Below are 24,280 nucleotides of genomic sequence, written 5' to 3'. Positions count from 1 at the left end.
TCTTTCTTTTCGGCCCTGATCGGTCCCTCCCTCTCTTCCTTTCACCTGCGCCCTGCAACTGGTTGGACGGGATCAACTGGATTCTGCAGCCAAACAAATCAGTGCAGAGACACAGGCGGTTGATGTGCGGCAGTGAGAAGCGCTTAAGTGGAGCAGAGGTGGTGACTGATCCCTTTGAGGATGGGCTACTGTTGTTCCACGTCAGTCAGGAGTATTGATCACCCCCAAAATAAGCAGAAGGAAATCATTTTAGCAGGATGAGGGTGTCCTCAGACAACTGATTTAGCTTCTTATCTAAAGGAAGGATGCCAGTTGTTACAGTAAAAAGGAAACCGGTTGAAGAAAAAAAGAAAAAAGGTGTGATGATGGGGAAGTAGACAAAGGAGATGTTTAAAATAAAGATCACGCACTAAAATCTGTCGGGTGATTTAAAGCTACAAGCTGGAATGTAGAGCGACACCGAGCCTGCAGGCAAACAAGCGATTACATTCTTAAATAGCTTTTCCTCATAAAAATGTTATCTACACACACCCCACACGCACTGCCGGGCAAATGAAAGTCACAGTACACTTTAGATATATACATATATATTTATTTAAAAGTGATATATTAACTTTGAAGAGCTGCAGAACATGGTTTAACACTCCCTGTTCAGTCGGTAAATGAGCTTAATGTCTAATACAGTGTCCAACAGGGCCAGCGGGCTTTGAAATGACATTTCTTTCGGTGTGTGTGAAGTGTTAATGATTCATATCTCCATCTGCATGCCAGGACCGGTATTAGAAGAGTTACTTGGCTGAGGCAGACTGAGACAAGGCGTGTCTCGCGTTTTTCCTGCAGTGATGAATAATGCTTGCATGATGGGGTTCAGAGCGATGACTGGCGCTGCGGAAGGCCTTCAGAGCTGAGGCAGAGGTCTGCTCCGCAGAGTGGACAAAACCCACTAATACCAGCCTACCCTGTGGCACCGCCTCGGGTGTCAAGATTTACAGTGATTCAACAATTTTCATACTAAGGAAAAAAGACTGAAATTTGGAAAAAAAAACAAAACAAAAAAAACAACACATCAAAGATCATTGCACTGGCCACTGTTGAATAACAAACTACTTTTTCTTAAAAAGCTAAGTGAGAATACAGTTGTACAGTTTGTAGTCAGCAACATTTAAACACATTTTTCTATATTTAAACTAACATTTCTATATGTTTGCATAGATTGACAACTAAAGAAATGAAATCTTAGAGAAGAATGCGTCAAGGCCGGAGAATCAGTCCAACTTTTTGAAAATCTGCTGATTCACCTTCTTGTTGAAAGTTACTCTCACGCATTGATACTTTTCTCATGTTTCCACTGAGAAAGTAACATTTCACCTTGTATAGCTGACAAAAAAAAATACCTGTTTAGCTAAAAAGAGCTCAGTCAAAGGTTCTGTCCAGCGAACGCATTCATCTCTAAAACTCTTAAAAAATACTTGAACCACGTAAATCCCCATCAGACCACAAATACTGGTAATCATGTTTATATTGTTCAGATTGAAGCATATGATATACTGAGTTTTTGGAGGTTAGCTTCTGTTTCCTGGACAGAGTTGGAGTAACTATGAGCTGTCCAAGTCCATTCATCTAACTCTCACAAAGAAAAGGAAAAATAAAAGACTGTCAATAATTGTTGCCTATACCTGTATGGTCTCGGCAGTATGAATGTCTTTGGATTGTGGTATAAAGGAGAACCTGCAGCAAACCCTACAATTCCTAAAGGAAAGGGTCCAAACTCAAACAGGTGTCTTTGTGCTGTGAGGCCAGAGTGATAACCACAGCACCAAAACGTTCTTAGGATTGATATAAAAATATATACATATACTACACACATTCTGTAAAATATTCTTTGAAAAAAGGCTTCAGTCAATCTGACTTATTTGATCTTTTGCTCAGTCTTTCTGTTTGGTCAAAAGCTCCAGGTCTTCTGAAGTCGAACTGCCTCTCTGTTTTCAGCACCATTTCTCTGTGTCCTTCCCAGTCGTGAGCGCGTCTCACAACAGAGACCAGTACTTGGTTTTGCTCGTTTTTCCATTGTTCGTGGCACATGCTGCAGAATCACTGAATTTCGTATTTCGTCTCGAGCTGTTCGGCTGCGTTTCCCAGATGCATCTTTCTCAGTTTGTCCAGCAGCTCCTCCAGCAGCGGCCGGTGCAGCATTCCTCCGTGGCCCCCGCCGCCGGCACGCGAGCCCCTCTCGGCCCAGACCCGCAGCATCTGGTAGTGAGCCTCTCGGCAGGACCGGTAATCCAGCTCCGCCTGTTCGATTTCCGTGTCGTTCACGCCGAGAGAGCGCACCAGCTGCTTGACCTGCAGCGCCGACACCAGATCCAGCACAGTGTAGATCAGGTCAGAGACTGCAAAGGGGAAACAGAAGACGGGCGTTGAAGGACAGAGATAAGAGCTGGTTACAATAGTCCACTGTAGGCCGAAGCTGCTGGCAGGCAGCGCGCGCTGCGATGCACTCACTCTTGATTTCCAGGGGGACGCAGTCGGGCAGATTGGAACCTTCTTGTTCACTCGTGAGGCTGTGAGGAACGGCAGTGTCGGTCTGTGAGGGCTCCTCACTCACGATCAGGATTTGCTGTGAGACGAGAGTAAATGAATTAATAACATCTGATGTGTGGCTGGCTGAGAAAAGAGAAGAAACAGACGAGTAGGAAGCCAAACCTTGCATGATTCTGGGGAATCTTCAGATTGTTGGAGCACTGGATGACTCGGCTCTCTCTGAGTGAAACGTTTTGTTAACTTGTGTGTGACGAGAACCACCGCCGCAAACATCACGAGAACCACGGCCCCGATTCCAGCAATCACATTAATGAAGAACGTGTTTGAAGGACCAGGACCTTCAAGAGGGACGAGACAGGGAAAGAAAATGGACAGGTGTTTACAAAGTAAATCAAATCATATACACACGTTTAAAGCTTAACTCTAACACGACACTTTCAGGATAGGGCGCCTGAAGCGTTGTTTGTGTCTATATTTTTGGGCTCATCAGCATATTTTATGAACTCTACTGTCCAGCAGCCACACTTATCCAGACAGCAGTTAGGAAACAATCTGAACTTGGGAGAATGTTATACTGTTCCTGAACAAAATGGTTCAACCAAAACGGAAACAGGAATGGGCAAAATCATCCAGATAAAATTATAAAACATTCTGTGTTTGCTATGATGTAATTTTTACAGGTTTGTCGTTTTTTATTTGATAATTAAATTTATTTAAATGTCTCTTAGATCATTATTTATTGAATTTTGCACTTTCAGTGTTTGTCATCTTCATTCTTTCTTTTACATTTTCTTAGATGTACGTACATCTTTTTTTTTTTAACTGAAACCTCCTGTCTTTCTTTTTTTATTCTACTGTGAAACACTTTGTGACAATGTGTTTGAAAAGTGCTTTTTGGGAACTGCGAACGTGACAAATAAATACAGTACATTTGCATCCGGATAAAATTAGGTCCGAGAAGAGAAGCAGCCCTCGTATAGGGAACAACTATCATATCTCCTGTATTTCATACTGCAATATTCAAAAACATGTTCACATGCTTAACTAGTATTCTACAATTAATATTAACATTCAATAATGCAGAAAATTAAATAAACAAAGATTAGGGATAATAACTGAAGTCCAAACTAAGATCCATTCACCACCAGTCATTGTTGACGGCAGGGCGTAGCTGCAGGTTTTGACAATGATTGTCCCAAATAAAAGTTTCCATCTTCGTGACGCATTAAATGATGTGAGAGAAACTGAAGCCCTGCCCCACATGTGGGAAATCTACATTCAGCGGGGAAAGAAAAACTAAACCTAGAGCTTTGAATCTTTGTAATGCTTTTCTTGGTTGTGAATGCTTCCGAAAACAAATGTGAAAGATTTTCATGCTAAGTATAGAAAAGATCTGAACAAAGCACACATCTGCTACAGATCCAGCAGAGTTTGAGGGGAAGAAACTCAGAGTCTCTCAGTTACATTTATCATAAGATAAACTTGCTCACCTTGCGTTTTGGAGGGAGGTGAGATACAGTGAAGATTGCACTCAGCAGTACATCTGTAGGGAAGAGAGACGATGTTTCAAAACACAGACAAGGAACTGACATATTCAGAAAGGAAGTGACTGACACAAAGAAGAAGTTTTTTTTTCACCCACAAATATGATTAGACAATTGCATGTTTTCAAAGTTAGCGTCACACAGGAGATTCCGCCAAATAATCCAACTCATGGCTGCAATGACGTCGTAATCGTGTTTCTCCGAAAGAGAGGCCAGTTTCTAAGAATTTTCTGTAAAACAATGAAGACTGGCTACCAGCTGTCCGGTATGATATCACGGCCTGATTTTACTGTTATGTTAAAAAGAATAAGCGAAAAACATCATTTGAAACATGTTCTTGTCTCTACTTCATTTTTGTAACCTGTCTTTCTTTAAAACGTGAATGTTTACCTCTGTAACAATTGTATTTCTGTGTATAGGAGTTCTCTCTTGAAAATGTGACTCTGGTGACAATGAGATAAACATCAATCAACACGACAAACAAAGACCCCCAAGCCAGCAAATCTACAACAGACACAAATTATAACTGTAGGGCCACAACCCAACATGTTTCAGATATGATGGAGGCTCTTCCTCAGTGAATCAGAGAGATTATTTTAAAAAACAAGCAATAGTTTGAAGACAGCTAATGTGTGAGATGTGTCATAACTTCTCTTTTTTGTTGCCAACAAACGGAAAGACTGAGAACAGTTGGAAGTGTGCTGGAAGTTTCAATTCAACAAAACAGCTTCCTCATTAGCAGGTCAAATAAAACCCTCCCCACACAGACGGGAGGGAACCAAGCATGCTCCAAAAGACTACAGAAAAAGGAAATGTACTCACGTGGTGCAGGGTTCGCATTGGTTGTTGACTCTGTGGTAGTTCTCCTTACAGCCACAAACAGTGTTATTGGTTGGTGTACCTGTGCACAGGAAAGCAGTTTTTAATTCAGCGTAATTTGCCAAATCCTGGACAGAAACATTTATTATTACAAAATGAAATTCTAACACTTACATGTGTGCCTTTCCCATTCATCGGGTTTACACTGTGAACACCTGCGACACTCGTAGGTTTCAGAATTTATGTTAAACCTGTAAAAACCAGGTTTACACTGGCAAATAGTGTTCTGGTCAGTCTTACATGCCTTTTTTTGAAATTCATTCTTTTCATCTGCAGGGGAAAAGAGATGAAAAGAGAGAAAAGGTGAGCTAAAAAAAACCCTGATGTTTCATAGAGTGAGTTTTACATAAGAAAATGTTAAGAGCTCTACCTTTGCACTGTCGACAGATCCTACAGGTGGAGGCGTAGTTTATGGAGTCTCTGTATTGTCCTTTCGGGCATTTTGCACATGTACTTCTGTGGTTCTCAATGAGGCACATTTCTACGAGTTTAAAACCTGAAAACAGTAACAGGAAGAACAGCTTTTAGGTTATGTCTGACAACTCTTTTGCGACTTTGTGTCACGTGTCATGTGCAAAACTTACCTGGAGGGCATTTATTGCAGCATACTCCTCGCTCTTCATTGAGATATTCCTCTGGTTCACACTTTGGCGTCGGGGGCCTTTGTGTCAATTCATGGGCAGTGATGAGCTCACACTGGAAAAAAAGATTAAACATGATAGAAAGATATAAATACATATTAAATATAACATATTCATTTTTTAGCGAAAAGGCTGTTTTTTGTGTCTGTATATGATGCACTTCACTCACCATGAAAAGCAGTAAGATGGCAACATGAGCTTTTTCAGGGCTCCTCCTTCTGAGCCAGGCTCCCTCCATCATCTCAGTTTTATTTCAGTCCATCTGAGGCCATCTGGTGGGTAAACATCACGTTAAACATCTCAAAACTGCCAGTTTATATGGTGCCTTTAGACTTCAGCTGAAACAAAGCGGGACAGTCTATTCTGGTTACATCTGCAGCTTGTTAAGACGTATTTCATTCATAGAGTGTTTTCATTTTCCGTATGACTCATGAGTCAAGGTTAACATTAAAAAAAAGTATGCTGTAATAGTCAAATGTTTCTGTGAGGAACACCATGTGTGTAACTTTTGTCTAAAACCTTTGTGTTCTTTTTCGAACGAGAATGAATTTTGCATTTGTCTTGTTTTTCTCTATTGTACAGATAAGGAAGTTAACTTCTTATATTTAGTTATGTCAGAATTGGGAGACAGGGGTGGGATTCAATAAGTTTTTCTTCTTCCCACTCCTTTTTGAGCAGTAGATGTATCTTACGAACTGGTTGTACTGATGATCAAAGAGCTGATCGTGTTCACCGATGTTGTGCACAGCTGCGTACATTCCGAATATTACACTGACAGTCAAACTGTTACTTTGTTTAATAGTGCATCAAAATACAAAATAAAAGAAAACATGTAAATGAGCACAGTGATAACATACAGATAATCACATGCCTGATGTAAAGCTGAACCTTACAAGCCAGAACCTGAGGAATGATCTTTAATAATCACAGACAGAGTGTCGTTGCATCGCCGTTAAACACAAAGATGCAGACAGTCACACAAATGAATAATTACATGACTCCGGACTGCGGGAGGAAACTGGAGGACCTGGACAACATGCAAACAACTAGAATTCTATCTAAATTTTCTTGGACAGTTCAGGCATACAATTTGAGGCAATTTTACAAAATCAGTAAGTTTCCTGACTTTCCTGAAGTTTCGCTGACTTGTTTTCTCCTACAGTCAACAAACAAACATTTGAGGATGACTGGTGACTCTGACTGAGATGGAGACCATCAGGGAAGAATGTATGGAGGGATGGTTTCGCAAGGCATCTGTAGTGAAATGTAGCTGTGCAAGTTTCAATGAGTATTTAACGTGGATCATCATGATTAACTCAATGAATTGGCATTATTTAGGATTATTATATTCATTCATTCATTTCTTGGTTCATTTGAGCAGGTCTTCAAAAGAAAACAAAACACAGTACATCAGTACAACCAGTTCGTCAGATATATCTACTGCTCAAAAAGGAGTGGAAAGAAGAAAAACTTATTGAATCCCACCCCTGTCTCCCAATTCTGACATAACTAAATATAAGAAGTTAACTTCCTTATCTGTACAATAGAGAAAAACAAGACAAATGCAAAATTCATTCTCGTTCAAAAAAGAACACAAAGGTTTTAGACAAAAGTTACACATATGGTGTTCCTCACAGAAACATTTGACTATTACAACAGATAAATACCAGCAATAGTAAGGACAAAAATACCAACAATGGTAGCACAGTAACAATGAAGGATAACGCATACCAGCGATGGTAAGAAACATCATGCGCCAAGCATGTCACAGATTCAGGGAAACATAATTTGACAATCCATAATTAGAACAAGTTTCTCTGTATTTTGACCAGACCATGTCTTTAAGTAGGAACTTGAATTTGTGAATGTTTTGGCAGAGCCTCTGCTGTAAATCCAGAGCATTCCACAGTTTTATCCCACAAACAGCCACACAAAAACTTATTGTTATTATTATTATTATTATTATTATTATTATTATTATTATTATTATTATCCGGAACATCTCCAAACTACGTCCCTTCCTCTCCCTCCCCGTTGCTGAGAAGCTGGTCCATGCTTTTGTCTCCTCCAGGCTGGACTACTGCAATGCACTCCTCATCGGGATCTCTGGAAGAAGCCTACAACGGCTTCAGTCGATCCAGAACTGTGCTGCCAGGATCCTGATGAGGGTGCCAAAAAGACACCATATCACTCCCATTCTCCATAACCTTCACTGGCTCCCGGTTAGGTTCAGGCTGGAATACAAAATCTGCCTCCTGACCCATCAGTGCGTCTATGGTCAGGGCCGGCGATTACGCTGGGCATCCGGGGCACCTGCCCAGGGCGCCGAGCCATAGGGGGGCGCTTGATGAGGCCGTGAGGCGCACCGCCCAGGGTGCGCCGCTGTGACGGCCGTTTGAGCAGCGCACTGCTTGGTTCGCTCGCTCGCGCCCCTCGACAACTATTGCCGACACCCCCCCCCCCCCCCCCCCCCCCCCCCCCCCCCCCCCCCCCCCCCCACTGCAGCACCCCGACTGCGGAATGCCCTACCTGCCCACCTGAGGGCACCACAGTCGGTGGACTCATTTAAATCTCGCCTGAAAACGTTTTTGTTTTTGAAAGCTTTTGAATGATTTTACTGTTCTCTGTTGCATTTTATGAGTGTAAGTATGAGTGTTTTTATTGATTTAGCCTGTATCTGTTACTTTTAATCGTCACTGTTGTTTTAAATTCCATTGTAGCACTTTGAGATTTGTTTTACAAATGTAAAGTGCATGATAAATAAAATTCATTATTATTATTATTATTATTATATTATTTTATTATATGAATATTGATTAAAAATTAAGTCCAAGGAACTTGAAAAAATAGCAATTATTTACAGTAAAAAAAGACGTCTAAATATGTGGTAAATCCAGATTATTGTGGACTCAAGAGGACTTCTGCATACAGTATTTCTACGCCACTTGTTTGCCCCCCCCCCCCCTCCTCCTCCCCCTCCTCCTCCCGTCGCAATGAAAAACTGTGATTTAACTCAACTCAGCCTAAAGGACAACTTTGTTAACCTGTTTAAAAACTCAAAGCGACCGCAACCGTGTTTACAGGACACGGTGACGGGTTTTTCAACTTAATCTACACAGAAGATTGAACCATTTCCCCCCGTCTTGTCTCATCGGTTTCGATTTAAGTGGGCGCCGCAGGCAGGACGCCCACACCGCCGCTACCCGCACGCCGACACGCGCTTACCTGGACGACGACCGCTCCGGTCCAAGACTCCGAAATAAAGTTTGTTTTTTGTTAGTTAGTTTGTTTGTTTGTTTTCCTCTTTAGTAGTATTTTTTTGGGAAAGTAGCGCGAGCCATCAGCCCGCGGCGAGGCAGAACAGCAGCAGCAGCAGGAGGAGGAGGAAGAGGAGGAGGTCTACGGGAAGTCCGCGTCACGAGCCGCTTCTAGGAACAGCGTTGAAGGAGTCAGCTGAGCGCCAAAACACAAAGTACAGGTGAGAGCAGACAGGTAGGCAGCAGCAGGTGTGACTCATTGTCTGCTGCTCAGACTGAAATATCCTCAATCCTCCACCTCAACATATTTATTCACCGTTATCACAGCCAGGTATATTTTAAGGCAAGAAAATGTAAAAATAAAAGAAAAACATATTATTATTATTATTATTATTATTATTATTATTATTATTATTATTATCATTATTATTATTATTGTTATTATTAATATTTTGCTCTCCCACACCCAGAAATAAGATGAAGTCCTGCAGAGCCATGCAGTGGTGCAGTGTAGTTGTGGTGTTTGCATATTCTCCCTGTGCATGGATTACTCCCACAGTTCACATCAAGGCGTCTGATATACTGGACCGCCGCTCCTGTGTGGAGTTTGCATGGTCTCCCCATGTATGCGTGGGTTTCCCCTCTGGTTCCAATAACATGCATGTGAGGTCAATTGTCTGTCTCCCTGTGTTTGTCCTGTGATGTCCTGGCGACCTGTGACTGTTGGCAGAGTTCTGCAGTGTCTTGCATGGCACATCTGGAAAATTCACCAAGTGTCAGTGGGACTGATTTATTCAGTCATGATCAAACTGGCATGGGGTGAAGTTACATAGTGAATGGATGATAGATATGATGTATAAAGTACTGCAGTATCTAAGATATTTTAGTCAAAAACATCCTAAAAAAGAACAAACAAAATGTTGCAGAGAAACTCTCAAGCAATTTCCAGCTTGCCACAACCAGACTTGTAATACCTCCTTGTACCACAATATGATGTGATGAGTCACTCTCTGACTACATTTCAGTGTAAAATCAAGAGAAGCAGCAGCAGCGGCAGCAGTGCGACATGAGTAAGGACAGGAAATTCAAAGAACACCAGCGCCCTGGGCCACCACTAACAGTGAACTGCTGTGACTCACTGTTGCCCACAATGCACAAAATAGCTATTCACTCTTGCATAATATACTTTCAGAACTCTTCAAAACTACTATATATCCTCTTCTGCTCATATTTTTATGTAAAAATTCAGGTTGTTGTTGTATTTTTTAGGACAGACAGGGTGCCTGCTGACCGGATCTTAAGGTGACGGTGGTTAAAATCCACACAGGCACATGGGAACCATGCAAACTGCATCCAAAAGGATTTGAATTACAAAATGCTACACTGACTAAACAGTAAATGACTGCCTGTACTATAACATGAAACCTTCCACTTCTGAAATAATTATCAATATTTGCAGTTGGTATTGAATAGCTAGAAATGAAGAATAGAAGGGTATTATAGTGTGCCTAATGGATGCTGACTTTGGCGTTAAAGTAAATCACGTTTCTCTGTAGTGTCACACTTTGCAAGGACTGGCACCACTGAGGTAGTATCTGAAGTAGTAGTAGTGTCAGAGCGAGTATCACAGGACCGGGCTTACAGTATGTGAAAGAGCTCACTCAGCGCTTCCTCAGAAAAAACCCCACATCCTTCCTTTGTAGTGAGAAAAAAAATCTTCATCTTTCTAGTCTTCTTCAAGTTCAAGCTTCTGTCAGTTCATTTAAAACTCATGCATGGGCTAAAGTGATCAAAAAGACACACAAAGTAAGAATTTCCACACACACACACACACTCTTGTAAATACACAGCTGTGTTTCTCATGCAGAAGGGCCAGATGTGAAGTTCGAACAGCTCAGCTCTGACTCAGCTGGTAGCTTCTGAGATTATTGTCAATAATGAAGAACTTCTTTGTTGAGCTGTTTACCTTAACTGCCAAATTCCTGGTAGAACGTTTGATGGCATGAGCACATTCATCTTTTTAATCATGATATGTTGAAATCGAACACCAAGATAAGCGCAACCCGGTTTGCTTTCAGTCAGTTCGTAGTGATTCTGATGCTGAGTCATCTCTCACACAGTCATCTCTGCGCTCTGTTTGAGTATTTTTTGCCGGCTGAGCCTCCGAGGCAGCCCCTTTAAGTTGCAGCTTCCTCAACCTAAGACCCTCTTTCACAAGAACAGGGTGGTCACGTTTTGAGGTCTGGTGTCTGGGAAAACTCAACTTTGAAATGTTAATACCGTAGCTTCAAAGTCACTTTGAGACGTTGCTGGAGAAGATAAAGACAGTTTAACGTTTAAATGACAGGCGAGTTAGCTGGTCGTCAGCAATTAACTCGAGAGATTCTCACACCCACTCAAACTAAAATGAAGTGGGAGCTTGTTGTGTTATGCTCAGTTGCATTTAAACCTCTTGACAATTAGGATTGCCACAAACCATCAAAAGACCAATCTCTGTTTCTCACTGGTTTATCCAACTCAGGGTCACGAGGTCCTGGAGTCAGTCCCACCTGATCATGGACCGTGGACCTGGACAGGCCAGTCCATCTCGAAGACAGAAAACTACACATATACTCAGACTAAAGGGAAATTTACAGCCACAAATTTATCTCAATTGTACATGTCGCACCTGGAGAAAATCCACTCACAGGTAAACAAAATCAGAAGAAAAAAAAAAAGATTTATCCCCGAGAGAAAATTATTGTAAGTAGGCAAAGAGTGGCTTATTTAAAAAGAGTCATTAAAAAAAGGCAGTATTTTCCATATAAAACAGCAAGCATATTAAAGCAGCAGTTGAAACGGCAGAATACACAGAATGGTAATATTGCACAGTGTAAGGTAAAAATGAAAGTAACCATCTAAGAAGGACATTATAATTTCAAATGAGGACATTATGATATTGCACATTGGAAAATATTATGCAAGGTTTAAAGTTTAAAGGTGGCTCTCCTTATCTGGGTTTTACGGGCCAAATGGCAGGACCTGGGGCCAGATGGCAGCTGCTCATGTGTGGACAGCAGAGCGTGTGCTGAGTCACTCGTGCCTGCTGCTCGTGCACGGTGCTCAGGTGGCGAGAGGGAAGTCCGATAATCTGAGAACACCCCTTCACACAACTTCACTAAACAGCAAGAATTGGAGTGTTGGAATTTTAGAGCTGAATGTTTCTGAGTTGATTTCTGCTCCAAGAGTGTTGTTTTAACATACAATGTTCGATGCTGTTGGAGCCATTTGACAGAGTTCATCACATCAGTGTCGATTTCAGTGCTGCTTAGCTCTGCCCACTGAACGCACATTTCACTCTTTCCATAGGAAAGTTCAGACTTGCATGGTGGTGCAGTGGGTTGTGCTCCTGCCTCACAGCAAGCTGGTCCTGTACCAGTTGGGGCCTTTCTGTGTGGAGTTTTCATGTTCTCCCTGTTTCCTCCCACAGCCAGAAAACATGTATGTGAAGTTCATGAGCTGGAGTGATGGAGTCTCTCTGCAAAGCTGTGCAGTTGCAGAATGTTAAAGGCTGAGGAGAAGTCTGTGAACTGGCAGAGGTGTTGATGATGAAGGCTGTGGCATCTTCGACACCTCTCCGAATCTCTGGTATGCAAAAAGGAAAAAAAAAAAAAAAAAATGAAAAGAGAGAGAGAGAGAGAGAGAGAGAGAGAGAGAGAGAGAATATGCAAATTGCACAAAATGCTCCATCAGGCACAACCTGGAGTGGAGCAAAGAAAAACTCACAATGAGGTGAGAGTGTTAAACATTGCACCCAACGTATGACACTATATATAGAAATACCAGTTTAAAAGCTAATCGGTACAGATGAATTCAAGACTACAACAAGTAAGGAAACCTGCTCAACAGTTTTTTTTCTGTGAAAGAAACAAGATACTTGTTAAATGAGTGTAGCACTTCAAGTGAAATGATCTAATCTTCCTGTGCTAAACTGAAAACAAGGAGACCAGTGTCAGAAAAGAGGAAAGAAAACCCTGAGCAGGCTGTCTGCAGACATGATTTTGAGTGAAATGAGAGAGATATGGTGGAAAAAGTGGAGGCTGGTGGAAAGCAGTGTTTTTGTGCGCAGAGCCCAGGGGGTCGCAGATGAGATAGAGGACGGCAGTGCAGGGTTAAAAGAACAACTTTCACAATGACTCATTACTGACATTTTAAGAATTATCCCCTGACACACTTCTGGTCCCTCGCTCAGTCTCACACTCAGAGGGTCCCGGCTCACATCTTGTCTTTTCTTCTTCAACACAGTAAGTAAAAAAACCTTAACATTTAAAAATTTTTCAGCTGCGGCTATTTGTTCAATCTTCGACCAAACTCTGTCGTAATGAAAATGCGTCGATTTTTACATGAACCTTCTTGTAATCTGCATGATAAGATTGATGTGTTGAACTTCGGCTCTTTGATCAGACGCTTTTTGTTTTGATCGTTGTCTGCTGGTACTTATGATTTAACCCTGATCAGTAATTGCTATCCTCTCCCTCTCTGATCTCTGCTCAACCTCCACCTCCTCCTCTCTTCACTGCAGATGCTTCCACTCTGCTTTTTAACGTTGGCTTGCCTGTGCAGTCTCTGGGCTCCAGCACTTTCCATAGAGTGCGATGAGAAAACGCAATACGCGTGGCCAATCAACAAGCCCCAGAAATGCTGTAACAAGTGTCCTCCAGGTACTGTGAATTCATCTTATTTCCAAGGATATGAGAAGATCTTATGCCAGCAGCGTCATAACTGTAAATGAATGTGTGTGTTCCAGGTCACTACATGTCTCAGGACCCAAATACCTCTTGTAATGTTAAATGTGAACCTTGCATCGGCAAACGCTACATGGAGACCTACAACGTGAAGATGCACTGCGAAGTCTGCAACTTTTGCAGTTATCGTGAGTAACTTTACTGCTTCGGACTCAACGTGGGGTTGTCATTATGTACTCAGAATTTAAATTTTACATCTTCATAAGATGTTTTCCACCAACTGGCTGACTCTGATTCTCAGGGAACAAACAGGCTTTACTGAGATGTTAACAGAGAAGGTATCTGTTATCACCTGTGTACAACAAATTCACCTTTCATTAAGTGATAATCAAAAATAATCGATAGTCCTTATCACAAAACATGAGAGATAAAAAAAAACATTTTGTCTTGTTTTGATGTGAAGATGTGGATGTTCATCTATTACGGTAAAACACCAGCTCTCATTATAGTACCATCTCTTGTGAAACAGTGTTTTATCGTGTGTGTGCGCGTGTGTGCGTGCGTGCGTGCACACGTGTGCCGTTAATCCAGTAATCCAGACAATCAAACTGAACCTATTGGAGACAAACTGTGACCTGTTGCTCATCTCATCTGTAAACGATGATTTCAGAAAAGCTTTAAAAACTGATGTGACACACGACAAGGGAATTTCCCTTTTTATGTGTCATGGTGGGGTTTCTGTCAGACAGAGAGGAGAGGTGGTCTGAGAAACTTTCTGAAAACAAAGACGTCTCAGGAGGTCTAATACAGTGGGATATCTGCAGCAGATTTGTGTTCATGCACCCTGATTAAAAAAAAAAAAAAACCACCGGAGGAGACTCACACTAGACACTCAACCCCAAAAGAAGCAAAAAAAAAAGAAAAACGCGTGACGCTGGTAAACAGTGGAAAGAGGAGCGCTCACAAATGTCATCTTGTGTTTATTAAGCAGGTCTCAGAGCCGTCGAAGGTGAGCGAAAACAGCCTGTTATGTTTTTTTAAATGTCACAGTGGAAACTATAAAAGAGAGAAAACACAAAAATGAAGGAAGCCGTGCGATCTTTAAATCTTTAAATATGTGAGCAGACCTAAATGTCTTTGAATGAACACAGAGACAAATTCCTTTCAGTTTGAGAATCTGAAACGCTGCGACGTCTGTTTAATCCTGTGAGAGCAAGCAGAAGATTTTTGAGTATTAGTGATATTTGTAGGTTTTAAGTTTTTCATCCTTCTTTTCTTTATTAAATTACACCTCAGACTCACATCTCCTCCTGTCTCAATGCAAGAAGTTATTTTGTTTGAGTCCTTTATGCAAAAATCAGTGAAAAATGATGACAGACGAGAGCGCAGAGCGCATCCAGTGTAAGAGACATGATAGGCAGCCATTTAAAAAACACACACACACACTCATGGCAAAAGGAGAAGGGAAAAGAACCAGTGTAGTGGAAGCTCTCTCACTTTGTCTCTTTTTGCTCTGTTATGCATGAATCGAGCAAGAATGTGTTCACACTCACCCGTTGAAGCCTGAAGAAAATCCTCATTCATTTCCTCGGAGCTCAAAAGTTTCACTACATCAACATTTTTATTTTCAAATATACTGTATGGGTTTTACCCACGTAGATGTGTTGTTCTAGCTAACTTCTTTTTCTTTGTCCTCTGATCCTAAATTCAGTAAATTCATCACTCATTTAAATTCTTGCTGTTCTAATTTTATCACCACTTCTGCTGATGTGGGCTCAAAGCAACTGCTTTACAGTTTGCTAATTCGTGGCGTCGGCTCAGAGAAATGCTCTTGAATGCATCTTTCAGGAAGAACATTTGCTCATCAAAGTAAAACAGTGAATTTACTGAGATATATAAGTTGTTTCTAAAGGACAGGTATCAGTTTTAATATATATCTCATGACTTAGAGCGAGAACCTTATGCTTGCCCGACCCAGTTTGTGAGTCATTTCACATTTTCTGATCTGCCTCAGGCCTTTAGATGTTTGCCCTGAGTTCTGAGAGGACACACACACTCAGCGTTAGGACACTTCATAACTTCTAATGTTCACTCTCTGTTTTACTTCTTTCCAGCAAACATGGAGCACGAGTCAAACTGCAGCACCACTCGCAACGCCGTTTGCAGATGTAAGCCCGGGTACGTCTGCAAGGAGAACGACAAGGTCTGCGAAAAGTGTGAACAGATATCGACTATCACAGCCACGCGCCCTCCACCCTACACTCTCCGCCCGACCGCCCGCCCTCCACCCTCCCTCCGCCTTCCGCCCGCCAGAGGTGAGAAAAACCAGCTCCACACATCCCACCGCTGAAAAAAAAAAGATCTATGCGTGTTTTGTTTAGGCTGAAAGAGGTAAAACATGTACTTGAGTTCAATATCATATTTTAAAATACACAATAAAAATGAATTTCTATCCTGTGCCCACACAGAGTCCACTATATAACTACATTCTGGATAAAGTAATAATACAGTCTTAGAAGTCTTTCCTGTGAACTAGCACTTAACGCAAAAAACACATAACAAAACAAAATCTCTGTGTTATATGATTACGTACATTTGTGATTTAATTTGCAAATAGTTTTAAAACAAATTCAAGCAATAAAAAGAGAGAAAGAGAGCAAAGCAAAGTCAGAACCAAAAGGTCTATCTATTGAACTGAGTCTAAAGAACAGGTTCTCCTAAATTAGCCTGAATTCCCATCATTAGTACCAGAGGAGGTTACATTTTTAAAAGAAATATTTCCACTGATCTGGTGAGTGAATTCGACAAATGGAGCATTTATCAAATGTTAAGAATTTACAGGTATCTATAGCTATATGTAATTATTATATGTAGAATCTGTCACGTCACCACTGACATAATTCTGACTGTGGTCAGAAACGTGGTCCTTCAGGTTGATTCGGCAGCCGATACACACTGAAACACAACCTGTCCGAGGAAACACTGGAGGTCAGCTAAACAACCCAACCAGATGTTGAGAAAGCACTTTGTGACATGTTTTAGGTCCAGTAATCTCAAATAATCTCTAATATTATTAACAACACCCAGAAATGTGGACTTATTCATGCTTCAAAGTAGAAACAGGCTTTTATTTCCATGACAAGGAATCAAATAACCAAAAGTGGTAAGAGTATGGAAAGGCTGCTGTTACATTTACGACATAATAATTTAGTACATAACCATAGGTAAAATGACTCTTCTGAAATAAAAAAATACTTAGTTACATTTAACTGCACTTGACTGTCTTATCATGAGCAGGTTTTCCTTTATATCCACCTGTTTATAACACCTGCGTTGAATCAGGTTAAATAATAATATCTACTGTGAGGTTTTATTCTTTCTGTGCATGTCTGACAGATCTTTGAAGCTGTTTACTTCAGAACAAAAAGGTTGATCAATAATTGAATAATAATTTAATTTAAAGAGTTAAGAGACAGCTCATGGGCTCATCTGAAATATAAACACTTTCATAACTTTATAACTGATATGTTGTGCTAATGGCTTTGTATTGATCTCCGCCATCCAAACCGGCCCCCAACTCAAAAACCAGCCCGTCAAGGTAAATTAAACTGATGGTTTTACTTCAGTAAAATAATCAAACCGTTGCACTTTCCGACGGGCATGTTTCTCTCACGCATCATTACAGATCCGATGTGGTTCCTGGTGATTATTGCCCTCCTGTGTGCGGGAATTGCACTACTTGTGGCAAAGAAGATCAGACCGTTGCTCCACTGGATCAGATCAAGACATGGTGTGTATATGGATGATTTACAAAAACATTGTTCATGATATAAATGAGTTGTTTTGTTCTTTTACCTTTTCCGTAAACCTAATCCTCAGAAAATGTTCTTTCTCTTGTTGTTCAGACTTTTTGCCTGAAAAAACCGCAGTGCAGCCTCTGTCCCCGGAGGACGAAGTGTCCAAGCCCGTCCAGGAAGTGAGCTGCGAATGTGAATCTACCGACTTATACGTGAAGGTCTAGAGACTGAACTGACTTTGGTGGCGTGAGAACGTGATCGGGACGTTTGGTGGCGAGCAGCAGATGGAAAGGATCTCTCCTTTATTGCTTTGGACGCTCTTGACCGGTGGAGCGGCACACAGCCGCCCGGTCTGTGTCGATGAGCGGAGCCCAGGGAGTTACGCCGGTCAGGACGACACTGACTGCTTCCTGAGAGAACGGATGACTGTTTGACCTCTGTGACGTCAGCAAGAAATAAATGCACACACACAAAGTGTGTGTGCATGTGTGTGCGCGCATGCGTGTGTGTGTGTGTGTGTGTGTGTGTGTGTATATATGGATGGATGAACGGAAGTCCAAAAATACTCTTAACTTGTTCATTTTTTGATAACTGACAGCCGTTTTGTGTGGTGAGTGTTGCAAACATTCGTCAAAGTTATTTCTTTTGTGCAAAATTAAATTCTACTTGACTGAAAAGTTGGACAAAATTTCTTGAGTTATAACTTACAAAGAGGACCGACCCTCTTCCACCTTTTCATCCCAGAATTGCGATTTTCCCAAATGTCCAGCTAGCATGAAACATCGCTGTGAGCCGCGGTACGCTCGCAGTCTGCCAGAATTTTCTCCACGCTCGTCTGAAACATCACTGTTTTGCAATTCATCCGTTTGAGAGGAAGCTTTCAGGTACAGCCCTGTGCACCAGCAGTCACGACCAACTGGAGGAACTCCTCGTGGAGCGTCATAGCACCTCCTCCTTGGACATGTGGTAGTCCTTCCCCTGCTCCTGCGAGGGGAACAAGGTGCCGTCGGCGTCCTCGCTCTTCTCCTCCTCTGACAGACGAACGCCGTGAGGGGACATGGGATGGCACACGGGACAGTCTCTCTCCTCCTCCTCTTCTTCGTCCTCTTCTTCTTCTCTGCCGGCTCCCTCAGATGTTTTCCCACCTTCAACCGTTGGCCCAACCTGGCCCGTGAACTGACTGAGGAGGCTGAAGATGATGGTGCCGGGGTTTTGGACGTACACCGGGCCTGCAGAGATCAACACACACAGAGAGCATAAAAAGGCAGCTTTTCCAGAATAAAGACGTCATATCAGTTAAGCATTTGCATTTCGTACACTTTCAGGAAAGAAACACAAACTGATGAGAAGTTAGTTGTTGTTTTACACAGCAGTACCCAGGTTTGTGGCTGAAAGCGCTGAAGGCGGCTGCTTGGCGCTGAATGAGTCTCGGGGGAACTGCTGACTTGAGTCCATCGGCCTGTGAGAGGCTTCGTGTCCTTTCTGCAGAGGAATGTCGCCGTCAGTTTGGAGGAGACAGAGAAAAATGCCACAACAGATGTGGAGATGCGAGCGTCCCTGACAAAACGTACCTCTTTGCAAAGCTTCTCAACAGCTGGAAGAGAGAAGATATGGGAATGAGCGGCAGAAAACTGGTGTTTCCTCACAGTTAGCGATGACTGAGCATGTACAAAAGCTGACTATGAATAGTCGCAGTAAGATCACAGTAATTTCCACACTTCATAGGTTAAATGTTTATTGTTTCTCAGAAGTATTCAGCCTTCAGTCCGTTCAGGCTGTGAGCGCTTTCTTACTTTGACTGAAACAAGTGTTGCCTCTTGATCGATGAATACAGAAACGGATCAGAAGAACCGAACAGCCCAATAAAAACAGCGGACACAAAAGAGCTGCAAGGAAAATACTCTTGTTCTCTGTGAAAGAAAGAAACACAAAGAAAACTTCAAGCTCTCTTTTATACCTGGAGAAATGGTGGTAACACACAACAAAAACTCAACAAGACAAAAGCATTTTCTCTTTGATTTCAGATTGAAGAAACATTGTCGGAAAGTTCAGACATCCATTGCAGGTCTGATGATTTACAGTATCATTTTAGTTTGGAGAGAGCTTTTCATATATACACACATGCTTGCACGTCGGACCATTTGAAACGATGAAGCCATCTTTTAATGTGAAACATGCAAACTTCAATACTGAGCTAAAACTGTTGGTTCGTGTGAATTCAGGCCTGTATGTTATGAGCTCAGTGGTTTACAGTCAAATGATTCTCACAGCTAATGCATAAATCTGGAGACCTGAGGGGGAAAAAAAAAACATTGAAACAAACCATGATCATTTCTGATGTGAATCAATGAAGATTATGTTTAAATTCACTTAGTGACAACCAAATAGTGAACTATCTGAATCATTGTTAAGATTTTTTTTCTACTTAAAACAAAACAAAGCAAAAAAAAAACAAAACAAAAAAAAAAACAAAAACAAAAAGCTTCAGTTTACTTTTACAAACCATCTGATTCCCACATCATTCCCACTCACCTGGTTTCGAGATATTCTGAGCTGGGACTGGCTGGTTGTCACACCTGGGTGGGAGCAATAAATGTTTTAATACCTTCAATCATGTTACCTCGTGAACAACAGCTGAGACCGAACTATCGAAAACATCCTTTTCATGAGAATTAACCCAAACTTCTACTCAATAGTGAGCTTAGCACTTGCTATTACCAGGGGTGGCCGGGACCTACGTGGAAAATCTGCAGGGTTTAGAAGAAGTGCTGCCATATCCGGAGGAAGCAGGGGAAGGCGTCTGTTTATCTCTGTCTGTGATCGCCACCGCCGCTGCTTCTACTGAACAAAAACATCACAGCTTGAGTTTCACATTTCAGAAAATGAATACACACTCAGCAGCACGCCTCAACATTCCCATAATAATAATATTAATAATAATAATAACATATTTTATTACATTTAATTTGTTGAGTTTAATGCACTGATCATGAACTACACTGCCTCTGGACCACAAACGTGTAATTTCCCTTTTCACTCTCACTCCACATCCTCTCATTGTTTTACTGTATGTCAGTGAGAACATAAAAAAAAAAATGCTCACATACCACAACTGTTTATCAAACTACAACACTGATCCTAATTCACTAAGAGCAGGTTTGAACTTCACGGGGAGTTTTTTATTCCTTTATTAAAGAATAACAGAACATTTTAAGGAAACTTTTTAATCATGAAAAATATGCTTCTTTGTCCATTTTACAGACTAACTCTTGTTGTTGTTGTTGTTTTGTTTTGCTGGCGGGGTCACTTGTACCAGAGAGATTTTTGGTCAGTCCTCAGCACTAATATGAATGTCAGTATGTCAGTCCCTCACTGATCTCTGCAGCTCCCTGCTGGGTTTTGTGCTCAGCAGGGTTTAGAGCTGCCCTCTGCAGGTGAAGAGGAGCCACGAAGTGCAGCAACTTTGTGAAGATCCCTCAGATTAGACTGCATTTTCTAATCAGTCAGTTACACTGGACTAGAGCATAAACCAAAGCCCAGAGCTTTTCCTTATCTTTCTCAGGATAAAGAACTATTGAGCACATCTGTATATTCCTGTAAGTCTTGTCCAACAACACCACTAAAAACTCATTAGATGGTGAAGTTCCTTCTGATGTGTCCTGATAATGTACAGATGTACAGTTTTTTTTTATTGTAGAGTTGCTATGACTGGTTACAAGTCGCACCAGTTCATAAGAAGTGGGACGCTGACGCCCGCGTGTTATTTTGGTTTGTCCGCATGTTATTTTGGTTTAACTGAGCTAATCGGACATGATTAACATTGGATATTTTCGCCTGGCTGCCGTCATACAAGGGCGATATTACTTTCAGCTGTCACTAACTAAACATTTAAGGACTGCTGCTGAACCTCAGGAGCATAAACGCAGCGTTTTATTGGCTGTTATGAAGAAGATATACAGTGAATAAATTTGGAAACTTTCATAAGCTTCATTTTTAACAGTTCACACTGACCTCATTGACTCGTGGGCTGTGCGACGAGCGGAAGTGAGGCTCTAAGTGGAGTGTGTGTTCAGGTAAAAAGAAACTTCAGCTGCAGTGTAATGCACAGCTGGTTTGAAACAGCTGATCTGTTGCCCAGCTCCAGCTTTGATAAAACAGTAAGTCACCATGGCCATTTCTGGTAAATAAAAAGATCGTTCTCATGAGTCCCAGTCCATGTTGAGGCCTGCTCCACACTGTTAAAACCTGTCCAGGAAGGAGTCTGCTTCATCACTCCTGACACAAACCATTCCCTCATTCTGTGGCTTCTGCAGAGTTGTCTGAATTTCAGTTGAGCTAAGTGAACCCAACAGGCTCACATCCAAAACCTGCACACACACCCCCCCCACCCCCCCGTTGGTTCAGGCCTGTCCAGCCTGGCAGCGTCAGCTCAGCATTTACCGGTTGTGGCTTTGTCCTGAATCTTGGTTTTGTCAGGAATCTTGACGCACACTCTGCAGTTCTCAGAGTACGGGACTCGCTCGGCGCAGCTGAAACCAGCCTCACAGTCACACTTCATATCCGACGTGCTGCTGCACTGCTCAACCACTTTCTGATGAAACTCTAAAGACAAAGGAAAACGTGCAGAAGACGGCTGGAGAGATGGTTTCCTTAAGGGATGCAAAGTTACTGCAAACTTGCGGCCGGTGGTTGCTTTACTTGGTGAGCAGTCTCCGTAGCATCGGTGGCATTCGACTTCACGGTTCCAGTCACTGGTGTATTTCCCAGCAGGGCAGGGTGCACACTCTGTGCAAGAAACTTTATACGTGCCTGAAAGGCCAAATGACAACAACCGGATGAGAGCAGACAGCCTGCAGATTCAGGACACATTTTAATGACGGATGTGGTTACAAAGCAACAACTCAGTGTGCAGCCTTTGTTTTTTTTGGGTTTTTTTTTTATCAATATAATGAGACAAAAACACACACAGAGCCATAAGGACATGTTTAATTTACAAGCAGACCTCCAGAGCTTGATCGATACTGATGAACAACTCATATATAGAAAGTCTGGCAAACAACAAGTAGGCATATTCATAGAAATTTCACACTTTCACACTTCTCCTCTCACCTGCAGTGCACAAATTACACCTTCTGCCATTTTGGATGTACGTCCTCTGTGTCTGTCAACATCAACAACAACACGCAGGTATCAGTCACCAGAGGAGTCGTCCATTACTATGGGTCAAACAAAGTTTTCTACATGACTTTTTTTTTGTTTCACAATAAGTCAGGAGGATTTTGTTTCTTACTGGAGGAAAGGTGAGCACCAGGTGTGCAGATAGCATCAGGACAAAGCATTGCACAAATCCCATTCTATGAAGAGAAATATGGAAGAAAAAAGTTTGAATTTGAAGGCTCAAATGAAACTTTACCAATGATTTAAAAACAACACAAAGGAGGAGGAGTTATTTTATGTAAAGATGGTGGATATCTGAACAGTGTAAATATCAGAGGTAAGTTGAATGTGACGATAGCATAGATAAGCATTTCTTTACCTTGAAAAGGTTCCCTTTTTGCAGTCTTTTGCTCAGCTTCTATTGCTCTGTTAACTTCCTGAGGGTGTGCCTGCCTCTTTCTCTGTCGTCTGACTGACTCTACCCCTCCTCCGTGTCACAGTTTCCGTACCTGCTTACATTTTCCTGCCTTCCTGTCTTACCCGCCTCCTCATCTCTCCGCCAGTGTGCAGCTGTTGTTTTTAGAAGCTTTTTCACGTAAATTCTCACACCGGAAGAGGAAAGAAGCGACGAGACCATCTAAAAGCGTGTGACTGTGATGCAGGATGAGATCTAATCGCTTCAGAGAAATGCTGTATTTTTACATTATTTGCACCAAAATCATACAGTTTCTGTCAAACAAGCCATCTGTTATTCAAAAATTCCAGAGTGACTTTTAGTTTTCAGCGGATGGTATTGACTATAACCAGACAATCATGGCTCAATAACAACGATTAAGGTTGGGAAAATTTGATGACATTTAGGAGTCAACGTTAAATAACAGCCAAAGACTTTGTAACCAAAAGTTGTTTCATGATTTCCAGTGTTCTAGACAGTAACGCGTTAATGTCTGGGAGCTATTTTTAGCAGTGACACAGGAGCACAGTCAGTTCCGATAATAAAATTAGCAAGTTACAACAACTGAAGCTTCAGTCAGCTGAAGATGGTTGTAGATGTACTGTAATATAGTTTTACTTACTGATTCCTATTTCCTAGAAATATACCAGATGTTCACATCTGTGGAGACTCCTCATCAAGACAGGGCTCAGATTTGCAAATAATCACCACACATGCTGTCGTTGTTCAGTTGGATCTTTTTATTCATTCAGTCTCTCTCGATACATTACATACTGAAGCTCTGCAGGGAAGCTTTGTAGCTACAGTTACTTTGCCTTTAATGTTTAAAGCTGCAAAGTCACACTTTTGGACATCAGGAATAACACTCAGGATTATTCATACATTATCATGTGACGTGAATTTAGATAAAATATTCGGAGGCAACTTTTTCCTCTCGAGGGAAAACAGAGACTTTAGCATCCTCTTGTCCTCTAATGAAAAGCTAAATAGAGCAGTCGTGTCGTTATGTCTTAATTCAAAGCTTTTGGAAGTCTCATTTGACTGCTGACAATTTTTTGTATTTTCTAAACATACGTAAAATTCAAAGCTATATTTCCTTTACACTTATGTCAAAGCTATCATACAGTCATTTTGCTAAAGCATTTGCATTTCAGTAGTAGTATTTTTTTTTTCTGAACTTGAGTTATTTTTAAATTGACTTGGCAAACACATTCACCCATAAAGAAAAGCACCAACGGGGAAGATTCCCATCATCGTCTAATTGATCATTTTAGGAGAGATCCATG

General features: G+C 41.5%; 3 protein-coding genes across 4 annotated transcripts; 1 reads left to right on the top strand and 2 right to left on the bottom strand.

The window, feature by feature from the left end:
* Positions 1–576: 576 nt before the first annotated feature.
* On the bottom strand, positions 577–8,988 carry tnfrsf1a (tumor necrosis factor receptor superfamily, member 1a). Its single transcript, XM_030103162.1, has 10 exons — positions 8,831–8,988; positions 5,775–5,877; positions 5,549–5,660; positions 5,335–5,460; positions 5,079–5,234; positions 4,908–4,986; positions 4,032–4,084; positions 2,704–2,879; positions 2,503–2,617; positions 577–2,390 (listed from the first exon to the last, which is right to left on the bottom strand). The coding sequence occupies exons 2-10, from the start codon at positions 5,844–5,846 to the stop codon at positions 2,092–2,094; spliced, it is 1,188 nt and encodes a 395-aa protein (XP_029959022.1). The 5' UTR covers positions 5,847–5,877; positions 8,831–8,988; the 3' UTR covers positions 577–2,091.
* Positions 8,989–13,007: 4,019 nt separating this feature from the next.
* Positions 13,008–18,099, top strand: LOC115396447 (CD27 antigen-like). Its single transcript, XM_030102322.1, has 7 exons — positions 13,008–13,145; positions 13,424–13,562; positions 13,649–13,774; positions 15,701–15,931; positions 16,503–16,518; positions 17,213–17,384; positions 17,494–18,099. The coding sequence occupies exons 2-7, from the start codon at positions 13,424–13,426 to the stop codon at positions 17,605–17,607; spliced, it is 798 nt and encodes a 265-aa protein (XP_029958182.1). The 5' UTR covers positions 13,008–13,145; the 3' UTR covers positions 17,608–18,099.
* Positions 16,687–23,032, bottom strand: LOC115397012 (tumor necrosis factor receptor superfamily member 5). Of its 2 annotated transcripts, none has more exons than XM_030103166.1 (11): positions 22,920–23,032; positions 22,674–22,737; positions 22,493–22,544; positions 22,082–22,192; positions 21,824–21,985; positions 20,122–20,224; positions 19,916–19,959; positions 19,177–19,293; positions 18,955–18,977; positions 18,760–18,865; positions 16,687–18,612 (listed from the first exon to the last, which is right to left on the bottom strand). In XM_030103166.1, the coding sequence occupies exons 2-11, from the start codon at positions 22,734–22,736 to the stop codon at positions 18,323–18,325; spliced, it is 1,071 nt and encodes a 356-aa protein (XP_029959026.1). In that variant the 5' UTR covers position 22,737; positions 22,920–23,032; the 3' UTR covers positions 16,687–18,322. The 2 variants fall into 2 exon arrangements, with proteins under 2 accessions (XP_029959026.1, XP_029959027.1); XM_030103167.1 differs by having other exon boundaries at positions 20,122–20,221.
* Between the last annotated feature and the right edge of the window lie 1,248 nt (positions 23,033–24,280).

The sequence above is a fragment of the Salarias fasciatus genome, chromosome 11 (genome assembly GCF_902148845.1).
Source record: "Salarias fasciatus chromosome 11, fSalaFa1.1, whole genome shotgun sequence".
Classification (NCBI taxonomy): Eukaryota; Metazoa; Chordata; class Actinopteri; order Blenniiformes; family Blenniidae; genus Salarias; species Salarias fasciatus.
Note: the sequence above shows the minus strand (reverse complement) of the source record. Positions and strands in the feature narration are given on the sequence as shown.